We start from the raw sequence: 14,844 nt of genomic DNA, 5'->3' as shown, positions 1-14,844 counted from the left end.
AAAAAAAAGAATTGATAGTTTATCAATGAGTTTTGAACTTTTGATATATACACCCCTCCACTTTTCTTCCACATTAATTTCTTATCTATTTCTCTCTCCTTTATCAATCAAATCACATATCACATATTTATTTTCTCTCTCATTTCTTCTTATTTCTCTTCTTCCATCTCTTCACATTCTAAAAAATAAGGTGTGAATGTATAATTATTCGTTTATCAACATTAATAAGATTTAAAAAAAAACATATATTGATAAGAAAACTAGTGCCAATTTTCCATGCACAACTTAAAAATATGTTTCATATAGAAAGAAAAAGTTTCATTCATCAAATTCAAATATGTACAATTTAAATCTTGTTATGTTCACACTTGATATTGAGGTTGAAAGAATGTGAGGGAGGAGAGATAAAAAAAAAGAGAAAGTAAAAAATGTGATGTGTAATTTAATTGAAAAATAAGAAAGAAATAAGTAGAAAATTAAGGTAAAAAAATCGTGATAGTATGAATGAATCTTACAATTATCATCAACAGTCATATAACAAAACAAATTAAAGAACAACCAAGGCACTAATATATATATATATATATATATATATATATATATATATATATATATATATGCTTTTTATTTATTTAATATAAAAGGAACCTGCACAGTCCAGACTGTGGTACAGAATAAGTACAAATTAAAGGATCAGCAAAGTAGCAGAATCCAGTCTTAATGGACATACAATTGAATTCATCATCATCACTTCTCTTATAATCAATTACCTCTCAAATATATATGATCTGATTGACTGATTATATATATTAATTATTTTATAAAATAAATTAAACCAGAACATGCAGCACTGAATCTTCCAGAATTTCAGATAGACAACTCAAATTTTGAGACAAGGATCCCATCCTTATCAGCGTACAGCCACTCACCTTCATGGATCCATGTCCCTGCAACATGAACTGGGACGTGTTTATCTCCGACGCCATTTTTCGCAGGCCTGAGTGGACATGAACCAAAAGCTCTGACACCGATGTCACTCTCATTGATCTCATCCACGTCCCTTATGTAGCCATTGATGACGATCCCAGCCCAACCATTGTCACATGCAGCCCGCACCAATTTTCCTCCCATCAATGCAGTCCTCTTGCCTCCTCCTCCATCAATGACCAGCACTCTTCCTTCTCCATTCGACTTAACGAGCTCCCTAGTCAGCTGATTGTCTTCAAAGGTCTTCACGGTCACAATTGGGCCTGAGAACGCTAGGCGCTAACCATAGCTCTGGAACACCGGGTCCAAAATCCTCACTTCGCCGCTTGCAATTTTCTCGGCATGTGTGTCGCAAATGTCAGTCGTTGCCGGAGTTGTACAGTACCACCCATGTTATGCAGCAGCAGCTACGGTATGCATGGAAATCAAAAGTCATATATAATTAATTAACGATCGAGAATCATAATGTTATAGGTAATTAGATAAGGAATTCAATTAATGAATAGTAATATATAGAACACATACTCAAAAATCAAAATTAACTTGTGAAAGCAAACCGAAGCAGAGAGAGCAGAACCAGAATTGAGTTATGTGTCTTCGGCTACAAGGTAAATGAAATGAGGAATTAAGCCTTCGATCAATGGGTCGCTTTTATAGAAAAAATGGATAGACTTGATCACGTCATCTTCAGTAATATTAGTAAAAACGTGTTTTAGAATACCAGCTCTGATGAAGTAGTTAAATTAGCTAGTGGAATGCTTTTATTTACTCTTATTATTATTATTTTCCTTTTAAGAATAACGACTTCACATGTGAAGTTTTGGTTTTATTTACTACTTATTACTATTTTCCTTCTAAGAATAAGGACTGAATTAGTTTTTTTATAGAGCGTGTTAATTGTTCGGAAAAAAAAGACCAAAACTTCATGTTATCAAGTAAAATCAATGTTACCCATTTTCTACTATTAACAATTACTATTACTTTATCAACACTCAAATTCCAATGACAAAAAAAGAAGAAGGGTTGTAGTGTAATTTTAATTTTTTTAATTCTTAACTCCTCCAACCCATACCGCGTCAAATAATAATCCGATGAGTATTTGTAATTCCTTTTTTCTTAACTTAGTGAGTTTGTGACAGCTAAGTAAGTATTTGACAGTTTCTTGTTCATGTGTAAATTTCAAATAATGTGTCATGTTTTTATTAATGGAAGGAAGGACATAGGTAGAGATAAAGATTGAAGATAAATGATTTCCATTCCTCGCGTACACTACATTTTTTATATCATGTCATATAGTATATCATTCATTTCTCTCTTTTTTTTTTTAATTTCTATATATAAATATATCTGTTAAAATGTGAGGTGCATGTGTATTAGGTCAAAGGAACTTTAATATTCTTACACTCCTGTTTCTTTTAATTTATTTATTATTTTCATATATTTTTCTTTCTATTTTTCTTATTTATTTTATCACATCACACATCACTTATTTCTTTCTTATTTATTTTTATATCACTCTAAAGGTAAAGGTAGAGAAACACCAATTTAACCATTTTAAGGATAATTGTATCATCGAGGTCAGCCATCACAGAATATACCAGTACGACGTAAGGGAAAAGTTTCCCACGCGCTTGGATGAGCAAATTGTGTTCCTGAGTCCTCTTTTGGGAAATCTCTTTAATGTTTACTCTTATAAGAATATGTTGAAGTTTATTTAAGAAAACACCGTATGATACTCAATAAAATATAGTAGTATTTACTATTTATAACTTTATTCTCTCATATCTCATTGTCTGTTGATCTCTCTCGCTTCCTATCTGTAATTTCTCCTAGAATCATATATTCCTTTCCACCATTGATTTACGAACACTATAAGATCAATTTGGACCACGCGCTTCACAATATTTTTCTGCTAATCAATTCATAGTTCAATGAAGAGCCACTGACGTGCACTTTTTAGTGGTGGGTCGTAACACTTCTGGCGGTTTAGGATGCCACTAAGTGCTTCACTGGCAGTCACATGCCGCCCCTTTGCCCGTTTTCCATATTCCACAAAGGCACAAACATAGTCACATCACATGTATCCAAAATCTTGATAATGTCACTGAGTTGATCAGTAATTAATTACTGTTCAGACCGAAATTAAAGAGCAACTACAATTAGGGATTTCATAGCATTAAAACTGCTACATGTGAATCCGAGTAATGATATATACACACCTCTCCACTTCTTTTCCACCTTCATTTCTATCTATTTATCTTTTCTTTATCAATCAAATCATCTATCACATCTTTACTTTTTCTCTCATTTCTTCCTATCTCTTTCTTCCTCCAACTCTCCACACCTCAAAAATAAGGTGTGAAAATATAATTAGTCTGTGAATCCTTCGGTCTACAAACATGCATAAATGAGAACAGCAAGCTAGTTCAATCTTTCTGACCAATAACGGGGAGAGGGATTTGATGATTCAACCCATATTTCATGAAGCAACCAACCCTAAAATTAACCTTAATAATTACTCTCACCATTTAATTCAAAGCAACACAAATTTAGGAGACAATGAGTTTAAATTGATCTGCAAAAGAACTTGAAAAACAAAAAAGACACGCCTTGATTGTTAAAACTTAAAAGAATAATACACTACTATAGAAAAGGCTTTTCGCCACGGTTCCGCACGCCCTTTAGCCACGGTTTAACCGTGGCGATAGCTTGCGTGGCAATTGCTCAATTGCCACGGTTCAAGGGCGAACCGTGGCAATTGATTCGCCTATTACCACAGTCGGTAAAGGATAACCGTGGCAATAGGGTCCACATATTGCCACGGTTACCCACTCAACCGTGGCAATAGAGTCCACATATTGCCACGGTCAAGTACGTAACCGTGACAATATGAGGCTTTTGTACCACGGTTTTTTAACCGTGGCAATATGTTGTACACCTGGGCTGTGCAATTACCACGACCAGATTTATGTTTTTTTTTATTTGATCTGGTCTATGCATAAATTGCAGTACATTTTTTCAAGAAAAATAAATTTCATAAAATCTCATGTTGAGAACAACATTCACATATTCTAACAGAATTACTCAAATATTCCAGCCTTGAATAACAAAACAATACTAAAATCCATGTCACTTTACTAATTTGTCTAAAACAATACTAATTGTTGTTGAGAACATACTCTCTCAAGAAATTAAAGCAAGCTACATCAGTTAAAAGCATGAATTAACAAAGTTTTGTTGGAATTAGAATCGGATCTAGCTGCATCCAGAAAGACGCGAGGGAGAGTAGAGCATCTGCAACAACTTGCCATAATGCACACTGTAGCAGAAAAACAGCAGTCCATCACCAACAGCACAGCAGAAGCCGAAACAAAAATACTACAATGCCAAATTTAAACAGTGCAAACACAATTGAGCAACACTATGTCAAAGCCACTACTTTGTTTACATGCACTTTGATAAAGCTAAAAATAACCAAACCCTTTTTGTTCTAGGAAGAAACATGTAGCAAATAAATCATGGAAACGGGTCGTTTGAGAGGGAGGAATGTATATTAGTTAAATGCAAAGCACTAAGTAGTAAACCAGAAGTAACATGGAAAAAAAGGGAAATGCATGTCACCTGTTTAGGCCTTGTCATTATTGTAGGGCTATGAGTTGTATATCCTTGTGTTGCTACTTTGCTCTGTTTGAGTTGATTTTCCAAGGGACCAAGCCTTCAAAAAAGCAACACACGAGGTAAGAGGGAGGGAAGTTATGTATGTACATTTAGGAAAAAAAGGAGAAAAAAATGGTGAAGCAAGCAAGCAAACTGATTGACATGGTAGAAAAGCCATGAACCATGAGGAAAATGGGGGAAATGGCATGGCCAAGTTATTCCCTGACTATAGATTGTTTTTTCCATCTAAGAAATGATCCAATTGTAAACCACTACATACTTTCAATTCCCCGATGCCATGAATCATGTGGAAAATGGGGAAAATGGCATGGGCTCAAATTAAACACTGAAACAAATTATACATGAATAGGATAAAAAAAACACTAGTAAACTCCAAGACCCTGAAAGTTTTCACACCTCACAGTCATTTGTAAAACTGAATCACTATATCTCACTCAACAAAAATGAGAACATAAGACAAAATAAGCAACCAGTGGACTAAAATCAATAAGAAAATGACTCACAGAAGTCTCAGTTTCTTCATGGTTGGTAAAGAATGAGGGATATTTTGGCTCAAATAATTGCAAGCCATGTTTCTGCAATAAAGAAGATTCATCAGAAAAACTCACTGCTGAAGACACAGGGTCACATAAACAAATAGAATTCACTGATGAAGGAAAAAATCATCAGAACAATAGGCTTACATATGTGTGGCATTGGGTGGCAAACTATATGGTATCTCACCAACTATGTTGTTAGAAATCACATCCCTAAATAAACAAGAATATGGAAACAAGTAAGTCACATATGTTTACAGTGAAACAGAACAACTTGAAATATATACACAATTACTTACATATGCTTCAAGTTTTGTAGATTGTGAAGCAAGCCTCCGAGATACCTAGTGATGTTCAATCCTTGAATTTTGCTGCATAAAGACAAAAAGTAGGTAATTAAGGGGTTCATTAATTAGTGGCAATGAAGGGTATATTATAAACCTTGTACAAGTTAATCTCTCAAAACAGAATTAGTTGGAGCATAATAACAAAATTAAACCAAACTGATCAACTAGCAGACTAACATGTAATAGCTTTCCTAACCAATTACATAACTGTGAAGACTAACTATATTACGTCCTCTAACACACTCCAAAGCACCATGATAACCTCCAAAAGCATATTCACTGCCATAATTTTCATAGTAGCCATATCCACTGTCAATGTAGTCATGACCAAGCTCAGAGCCATGGCCATGCTTAAGAGTATTTACTGATGTTGTTGTCATCATAGTTCCTATATACATCCTTCCTGCTGCCGTAGCCAACACCATGGTCAAACCCATGAGCATAGCCACTATCATAGGCTCATAGCCATCCCCATAGACCTTTTCTTACCCACCTTCACAGTTTTTTTTTTCAGGCAGTTTCTGTTCCATCTTCTTAATGTCTTATGTTTGAGTCCTGTGTATAAATAAAAGTAAAACTCTAGCAAGGAGCGCTAGCTCTACTAGGATGTGAATGTACCCTGCTTAGATCTAACTAAACGTGATAATCATTTTAAGTACTTCAATTTTGAACACTTTTTGAGATGTAATATGAATATGATCACCTTGGTGTAGTAGAAGTTTACCATGCTATCATCTTTTACATCATTGCAGAATCCAAATTAGAACCCTGCAACAGCAACCACACTTTTTAACAATCTCTGTCCCCTGTGAGAGACAACATTCTGTGCTATGTCTGTTTCATGACTTTCATCTGTCCCTTGCCTTTCTCCATTTTGGACCTTCCTTCATCTGAATAGGCAAAAGAAACATATTATAAATAAATGCAAAATTTACTATGACATGCTAAAACTCAAAGCTTCCCCAACAACTAAAAAGCCAAAGCCATATCAAAGTGAAAAAAAAAAACGAAAAACAAAAAATATGTTCTTGAATGAATCATTACCAGGACTGTGGGAAGAACTGATAGAACTACCATTGAAGTTCTGACCCAGTTGCTTAAGAGCTTCAGCTTGCTGATTTAGGATCAAAGTGCACAATTGCAGCTCAAATAATTTCAAATAGAAATTCTTAAAATAAAATCAGACCACAAATATTTAAACTTTCATATTTGAAAACCCAAATGTTGGCAAATTTACAATAAAATAGACTAAGATTGGATGACTGAAAGCATGTTATTCTCAAGTTATGAAACATGAAAACAAGAGTTGTTTTAGTATAGGACTTTAGACCATTCTATAGGAAATGGAACATGAGCACTCAGTATCCTGTGAGGAAAATGAAATGCTCAAGCAAGAGTTGGGGTGCTAGTTCTAAATGTAAGTATCTATAGTGTGAACAAGCAAGAGATCTGCTCTATATGGAAACAGAAGTCTAATGAAAACATGAGCAATGGGATAACGAAGACATGCCTTACTAGTAATGCTTCTGAACAAGTGGAGAGTTCTTACCCAAAGGTAGCACAAGTCTAATGAAAATCAGAAAGAGGTTGCAAACATGAAATGTTCTTTACTAGTAAAGATAGAGACAATGTGCTTCAGAACAAAAGTCCAATGAAAATGAAAACAAACACAAGAGCACACCTAACTAGAAAATATTAGTCAATGTGATTCTGAACGGAAGTTTTTAAGAAAATGAGAACAAGAGGTTACACACAACGTGCTTCACCAGCAAAGATAAAGTCAAAATATTTCTGAACAAGTCACAGTTCTTCCCCAAAGGAAATGCAAGTTTGATGAATTAGAAACAATATAATTTGGCATGAGGACGAAGTTACAAAGTAAACTAGGAAACTCATAAAGCCCCACTTATTTGGCTGCTCCTTCAAACAAAATTTGGTTGATGACCCGAGATTTCACATTAAATTTAGTTGGATGAAACCCAATATAGATAAAATTTAATTTGTCTACTCTACACTATAGAGTTGTTTGTTTCATTACAGGTGTATAACTGATGACCCAGAGCATGCTAAAGGACTCCACACAAGAATGGCAAATGAGCTCAGAACTTTGAAGTAATTTACCCAATCAACCAAACTATCCTCTTCATAATCACCAGTGTTGTCTACCGGCCGTCGTCCTGTAATGAGCTCCAATAGCATGATACCAAATGAGAAAACATCAGATTTCACAGTTAATTTGCCACTTGATGCATACTCAGGAGCCAAATACCTGAATAAGAAACCAAGTGATTAGACCAATTTGGTATTAGCAGACAGAAACATACACATATAATGATATAAAACTTTGTGAATTGTTTGGTTTATTAGTATTTTACCCAAATGTTCCCATCACACAAGTAGAAACATGTGTTAGTGTCTTGATTAAACTTTGCCAATCCAAAATCTGCCACCTGAATAGATAAAACCAATGATTACCAATAGGAATCAAGAGCCACAATTCTTAAAATATCTCTAGCTCATGAAATTTGATATACATACTTTGGCATCAAAGTTGTTTTCAATTAGAATGTTTGCACCCTTTATGTCTCGGTGAATGATGCGAGGGTGACCTGATTGATGTTTCCCATAAGTTAATAACAATGATTTCATCCTTTTAACAAAAAAAAAGTCTACACAAATTGATTATTTAAGAGAAGATAAGCATGCATATCACTTACAATCCTCATGTAAATAAGCAAGTCCTTTGGCTGATCCAATCGCAATTTTGAGCCTGGTGTCCCAGTCCATCAGTTATACACAAGGATCACTACCATTCCATCCTTGAAGCTCTGGTGGGTAGTTCAAGGTTCTGTATAGGTCCTGGAGAGCAGCCACTGCTCATAAAAAAGAAAATTACAAGAAATTGATTAGTAGTTTCAAAAATCAAACACTTTTCGACTGAATTGATTCAAAGAAATTCCCAAGTATATCTATGACATTCACACACTTCAACAATCGAATAAACACAGATACGAACCTATACAATCAATTTCAACTACTCATATCATCATATTCAAAAAAGATTACAAAATTTCCTTCACTCCTTCTCTAACCTTGGTCCCTTGAAACCCTAGCTAGCAAATAAAATAGCCGTGTGAGAGATAGAGGGAGGGAGAGAGTGTGAGAGACAGAAATGCATACCTAAAACGACTCTAGCATGACGATGATGGGCGATGGCGCGACGAAGAACAACCACAGAGAACGACGCGATGGAGAACAAAAGAACGAAGGAGGAAGACGCGACAGAGACCTGTAGATGATAGAGGAAGAGTGACGAGCTTGACCTCACGAAGAGGATAAGCGAGACCATGGTACCGTCGCCGTGAACAGAAGAGAGGCTGCGAGGTCGACCTCGAGAAGAGAGAGCTTGGGTCTGCCGCCGTCGTTTTGAAGGGTTGGAGTGTGGAGAGTGGGATAGAGGGGAGAAGGTTTAGGGGTATCTATTGTCACGGTCCCTTAAAAAAATAATAAAATATTGTCCTCTATTACCACGGTTCCGCTTCTAACCGTGACAATTGAGCTTTTGCCACGGTTCCGCCTATAACCGTGGCAATTGAGGCGTGGCAAAATGTCATTTCTGTAGTAGTGATAGCTAGCGCACTATGCACAGTATTATGTTAATGTTTCAAGGCTTAAATACTCTAGAGAGCCCTGAAATTGTATGACGTATGAAAATAAGACAATGATTTTTTTTTTCTAATTTGGGATTCTTGGATTTTTTGTAAAATAAATAAATCCCTACGCGTGTTTCATGCTTATGTATTTTTTCTTTTTCTTTATGCCAGCTGTTTTAATAAATTTTAATTAACAACTAAATCCCAAAATCAATACCTAACTAATTAATCTCTAATCTAATTAATCCCTAACTCTATCAGCATCATAAAATAACTTTCCATCTTCCTCAAGTCCTCTTCTTCATATGTTGACAACACCACCACCTCACAACTACAACTCCCTTTTTCTTCTTCTTCTTCTGCTCCTCTCTCCACCGCACCACCACCAGCCACCATTGAAACCTTCAACCTTCAACTTCCAGAACCTAACTTTTCCGCCCACCCCAGTCTCCACCATCAATAGTCCCAGACCAGCACTAAGACTTTTTCTCTCTCTTGACCCACATCAAACTTCATTTGCAGGAGCCACCACACATACCCACCCCCAATCAACTGTAAAGCTCACAACTTTATGGGGAAATCTCCTTGTTCGGTGCAATAATTTGAGAGGAATTAGACAGATCGAAAAAGGGGAGGAAAAAGGGGTTAGACACTACATATCAAAAGGTAATTTCCAAGGAGAACTACATAGTAAATATAATATCAATCTCATTTAAGCCTCCCTTCCAACTAAATTAGACTTCCTCATCATCAAGCAGATAGGCAACAAAGCAAATATTCAATTTCCAAAGCAATCAACATCAATTCCTTCAATTATATGAGAAATGACTAAATGTGATTTAAAAAAAATTCAAAACTGAAACTAAAAATTTACGTGGTCATCCCTTAATTGTGCTAAGATTAATATCTCGTTTAATTCTGCAATGGCACTCACATTGATATTTCTTTAATTGCAATATCTCTTTTAAATACGTTTTCTCTTTTAATTGCGCTATCAATTATTAGTAAATTGAAAATAATAGTAATTCAAATTCAAATCGGTAGATAATTAGTGTAGATCAATAAATTTTTTAAAGCATGATATTGCCCATACTCAATCAACTTGATTTGTGCATGCCTTATTAATTAATAATAATTGTCACTACATCTAGTTTTTCTATAAAATCAAACAAAGACTTGACGACCAATCTCATCCCTCAACATTTCTTGCGGTGCTGGATTGAACTTGAAGATACAGAAACTCATTTCTCCTCTCTCTGTCTCGGCGTAAGCATCAACCGGTTATTTGTTTAGTATACTTGTTTTTTTTCCTATATAATTAAGCACCATACCAAACATGTTATCTCCAATTCAAACCTTATGTGTCAATGTGTCATTAACAATAAAAACCCTGTTTTCCTTCTAAAACCATGATTAGGACTACCAATGCATAAGTTTATGGTAGAAATAACAACCACAGAAAAAGAAATTATTGATATGATATGTGATGTAATAAAAATATGATTGGTGGAAATGAGATACAAGAAAGAGGAAAAGAATAGTATGAATCAATCAAACCTGCTAGCAATTGCCATTGGTTTCTTCATTCAATATGGTGCAACTCGAAAATAAGCATTTTGAATTCTGATTAATTTGTAATAACTCTTTGATTCTTGCCGGCAGGAGTAGCATGGGTGGTCTAGCAATTGCAGATATTTGTGACGTTAATACAGAAAAAATAGCAAGTGGCGAAGTGAGGATATTAGATCCAGTGTTTCAGAGTTATGGGCAGGCTCGAACATTCTCCGGACCCATTGTAACTGTGAAGGTGTTTGAAGACAATGTATTGATTAAGGAGGTTCTTCAAACGAAAGGAGAAGGAAAAATTTTGGTTATTGATGGAGGAGGAAGCATGAGGCGTGCCTTGATTGGAGGACATTTGGTGGAGTTGGCACATAGCAATGGTTGGGCTGGGATTGTGGTAAATGGCTGTGTTAGAGATGTGGATGACATTTATGAGTGTGGCAATATCGGTGTGATGGCTTTGGGTTCATATCCTCTCAGGCCTGGTAAAAAAGGCACCGGAAAAAAGCATGTCCCTGTTCATGTTGCAGGAGCAACGATTCATGAAGGAGAATGGCTCTATGCAGATAACGACGGTGTCCTTGTCTCCAAATTTCAGATATTACATAACTGAATTGTACGTGTTAGAAGTCCATATTGATTAAAGATATGATCAACCCTCAAACCACATTGGTTACAGAAGGGTTTTTTTTAATACATTATGACTTTTATATTATTATTTCTAAATGTTTATAAATCACTAAACAATCATACTCTTCATTCAATCAAATAAATATTCTATATAGTGAAAAAGAATAAACAAAACATCACATCTATCAATTTGAATATTTTTGTTGAAATGGAGGTATTATATAGTATAATCTTTTGGTTATGATAATTAAATGATGATTATCAAGTGTGTCTTATGGCGGGCCCGGGGTTTCCTGGTTGCCTCTTTTCTTCCCTTCTGGTGGCTGTGGCAGAAACGTAGTAAGGAACAGTGAAGAGTCCATGGATGAAACACAGGATGCCACCAATTGATAGGAAGTGGTGGTTATACAACACGCAAGGTTTTCTTGATCTTGAGTTGGCCAATGTGCCTATGATCAGCATAGAGAATGCAACTGCTAATACAATCCTGCAAATTAACAACACCAACATGTTCATCATCTAGTGTATTAGGGTAATTCAAACATCGACTATTAGTGTGAAAAACCAATTATCCCAAAAGGTTCTATTGAGTAAAAAACCATGAATGATTATAGTTGTAACATGTTCTCTCGTGCAAAAGTCATTTAGGTTTGAAGCGTGAATAATACACACTCATCTACCATGTGTTGAAATTTAACATTTTAGTCTAAGAATTTTGTGCGACAATGATCGAACTCTAAATCATTTAGTTGTAAAGACTCTGATACCATGTTATGAGTCGGTAATCCCAAAAACTTAAGCTCTCGTGTAAATGACGCATTCAATGGTTATGGTTATATTTCTAACCATTACAATTGCTGAAAGAAAAAGGGATTTAACATTAAAATTAATAAAGAGCTTAATAAATCACCATGAGAATATGAGAAAAGCTACTGCTAGTTGTCTGTTGGCTGTAGCTGATTGGTATTGTTCTCTGGATCTAACACAAATGCAGCCACCAAGCAAGCTAGCAATTGTGTGAGCCAGAGCCAAGAGAATGAGAGCAGCAACTCCTAGCTTGAAAGCTTGATAGCTAGGGTGCCTACACTCAAATCCCCACACCTTCATTTGCTTCTCCTGTTTTTGATGATCATCACAAAAGATTAATGATTAATTAATATAATGTTTAGCAACAATGAATGAATGAGAGTTCAAGCTAGATATAATGAGTACCTTGTTTTGAACTATTTCTGCCTGAATTCCAAGTATGCCAGCAACAATATCCAACACCATGACAAGTATACAGACAAGGAAACCAAAGTTTTTGGCCATGGATTCCTGATACACTAATTAAGAAGATCGATTATGTGATAGCTAGGTGTGTATACCTTAATTGTTGATAGTTTGGACTATTAGAAGTGAAGCACTAGGTACCATTTTTAAATGGAGGAATAAGAATAAAGTTTGGACCACGCTTTCTGGGAATCATCATCATATAGTAGATGAGATGTGATCAACACATGGAAGCTTCACATAATTTACTTTATTCTTCTTTTGTATTTGGCTTTCCAATATTCCTTCACTGGGGGACACGGAAAGCACAGTACTTTTAGCACCAAATGAATTAATTAGTGACATTCTCTCTGGTTTCCAAATGTGGCCAGCTAATAAGAATTCCTAGAGAACCTCTTTACATTCCAAGAGAACCTTTAGTTTAACTTGAAATCATAGTAATGTGGCCAGCTAATGTAAGAACTCCTTGTAAGTGTTCCCAATTGAATCTTTTCCCGTATGAGATGACAATCTATCTTGATGTGTTTTGTGCGTTCATGGAATACAAGATTGGTGACAAATGTGAAGAGCTAATTGATTGTCACAGCAGAAGCACAATAGGGAACAAAAATGGAGGATGCAAATCAGCTAGCAGGTATGTTAGCCAAAGAGCTTCACAACTGGCTTGCGCAAGAGCACGGTACTCGATCAGCTTCACTTGAGGATCTTGAGACAGTGAATTGCTCTTTGCTTAAGAAACTAAAACAGAACCAATGAAGAAGCAGTAACTCGAAACTGATCTTCGAGTATCCAAACATGCTCCCCAATCTGAATTACTAAATCCCTTCAGAGAAACTGTAGATTGAGAAGGGGAAAGGAAACCTTTGGCAGGTTCGTTTTTAATAAATCATAAAATCCTGAGAGCAGCTTCATAATGAACATAAGTGGCACACTATAAGAATTGACTAAGATGATGCATTGCATAAGTAATTTCTGCTCAAGTGTTTGTGAGATAGAACAACCTGCCAATAAGTCTTCTGGAGCTAGAAGCATCAGGAAGTCATTGACCAAATTTTTTATGTGACTTAACAGCAGGATCCATGGGAGTAGAACAAGGCTTGGCACTAATTAACTTGGTTTCAGCAAGTAAATCCAGTGCATACTTTCTTTGATACTGGACAATGTCTTATTTTGATCGAGCAACTTCCAAGCCTGTGAAATATTTTTAGATCATCAAGATCATTGATACTGAATTTAAAGATCCAACGAATTTAAAGATCCAACAAGTGTTTGATATTGTTGATTTTCTGCTATTAACAAATCATCAATATAGACCAGAATGGCAGAGAAACCATGAGCATTTCTTCTGATCAAGAGGGAGTTTGGACTGAATGGAATCAATTTTTTATGAGAAGTATGACCAAATCTAAGGTGCCACAAATTACAATCAATTTGACTAAAGTTGGTAAGGGCATCTGACTTCAAAGAGTAGTTGGGCAGCTTGTATGTCTTGCTTTGAATGTTAGGAGTTATCACTGTGTCGAGGCCACCATTTTGCTCAGCCTCTTTTTTTTCTGTAGGATCTTCCTTTTTCTAATTTATTTATTATATCAGAAGTACTAAGTTTGATTTTCCAAAGAGACCAAATATCTAAATCAGAGACTCTAAAAGCATATCCATTTGGATAAACTACATAATTAGATAGATGACTAGTGAGTATTGTATCTCACGATCGGTAGCTGTGAGACTATTGAGTTAGGAATTATTTCTCCATAAATAATCTCAGCTGAACATGACAGCAAGTTGTTTAACTGGTGAATGATTTGGATGTATTAAGTAAGAAATATACTCAGAGCAAGAAATCATTGAAAACCGTTGAAACTAGAGACAATTTAGAATACGGATGTCACCAAGGGCTGTGATTCCTATGTACATCATAGTTTTTCATGGCTCAAAAGAACAAAATAAATCTTTCTCTAGGGCCACCCAGAGGGGTTTGAATAATTCAAATTGTTTGCCTGATGCTCATGTACAAAGATCACTGACTTTTGGGATATACTTTTTACTAAATCTCTCATGGTTGTGAAAGCACCATATAAAGTTGTTTATTTGTTTTTTTTTTATTGGAATTCATGGATTGTTTGTTCAAAGATCAGAAGCTAATGTCTAGCCTTAAATGGTATAAAATTTCCAGGAGAT

The 14,844-nt window shown here is 35.5% G+C and overlaps 2 protein-coding genes, 1 long non-coding RNA gene and 1 pseudogene across 3 annotated transcripts; 1 reads left to right on the top strand and 3 right to left on the bottom strand.

Annotated features, from left to right (window-relative positions):
• Positions 1 to 833: 833 nt before the first annotated feature.
• On the bottom strand, positions 834 to 1,365 carry LOC130725794 (putative 4-hydroxy-4-methyl-2-oxoglutarate aldolase 3; annotated as a pseudogene).
• Positions 1,366 to 4,039: 2,674 nt separating this feature from the next.
• Positions 4,040 to 8,856, bottom strand: LOC130726210 (uncharacterized). Its single transcript, XR_009014745.1, has 11 exons — positions 8,729 to 8,856; positions 8,266 to 8,421; positions 8,087 to 8,157; positions 7,924 to 7,998; positions 6,593 to 7,817; positions 6,252 to 6,438; positions 5,501 to 5,572; positions 5,349 to 5,414; positions 5,169 to 5,240; positions 4,609 to 4,702; positions 4,040 to 4,306 (listed from the first exon to the last, which is right to left on the bottom strand). It is a non-coding gene; the product is annotated as an uncharacterized LOC130726210 (long non-coding RNA).
• Positions 8,857 to 10,870: 2,014 nt separating this feature from the next.
• Positions 10,871 to 11,482, top strand: LOC130726209 (putative 4-hydroxy-4-methyl-2-oxoglutarate aldolase 3). Its single transcript, XM_057577441.1, has one exon. It carries the CDS (start codon positions 10,871 to 10,873, stop codon positions 11,375 to 11,377), a length of 507 nt encoding a protein of 168 aa, XP_057433424.1. The 3' UTR covers positions 11,378 to 11,482.
• Positions 11,483 to 11,523: 41 nt separating this feature from the next.
• LOC130726208 (protein DESIGUAL 2-like) lies at positions 11,524 to 12,801 on the bottom strand. Its single transcript, XM_057577440.1, has 3 exons — positions 12,607 to 12,801; positions 12,305 to 12,510; positions 11,524 to 11,881 (listed from the first exon to the last, which is right to left on the bottom strand). Exons 1-3 carry the CDS (start codon positions 12,703 to 12,705, stop codon positions 11,656 to 11,658), a joined length of 531 nt encoding a protein of 176 aa, XP_057433423.1. The 5' UTR covers positions 12,706 to 12,801; the 3' UTR covers positions 11,524 to 11,655.
• Between the last annotated feature and the right edge of the window lie 2,043 nt (positions 12,802 to 14,844).

The sequence above is a fragment of the Lotus japonicus genome, chromosome 6 (genome assembly GCF_012489685.1).
Source record: "Lotus japonicus ecotype B-129 chromosome 6, LjGifu_v1.2".
NCBI lineage: Eukaryota > Viridiplantae > Streptophyta > Magnoliopsida > Fabales > Fabaceae > Lotus > Lotus japonicus.
The sequence above is the reverse complement of the archived record's forward strand: the minus strand, read 5'-3'. Positions and strand labels throughout refer to the sequence as shown.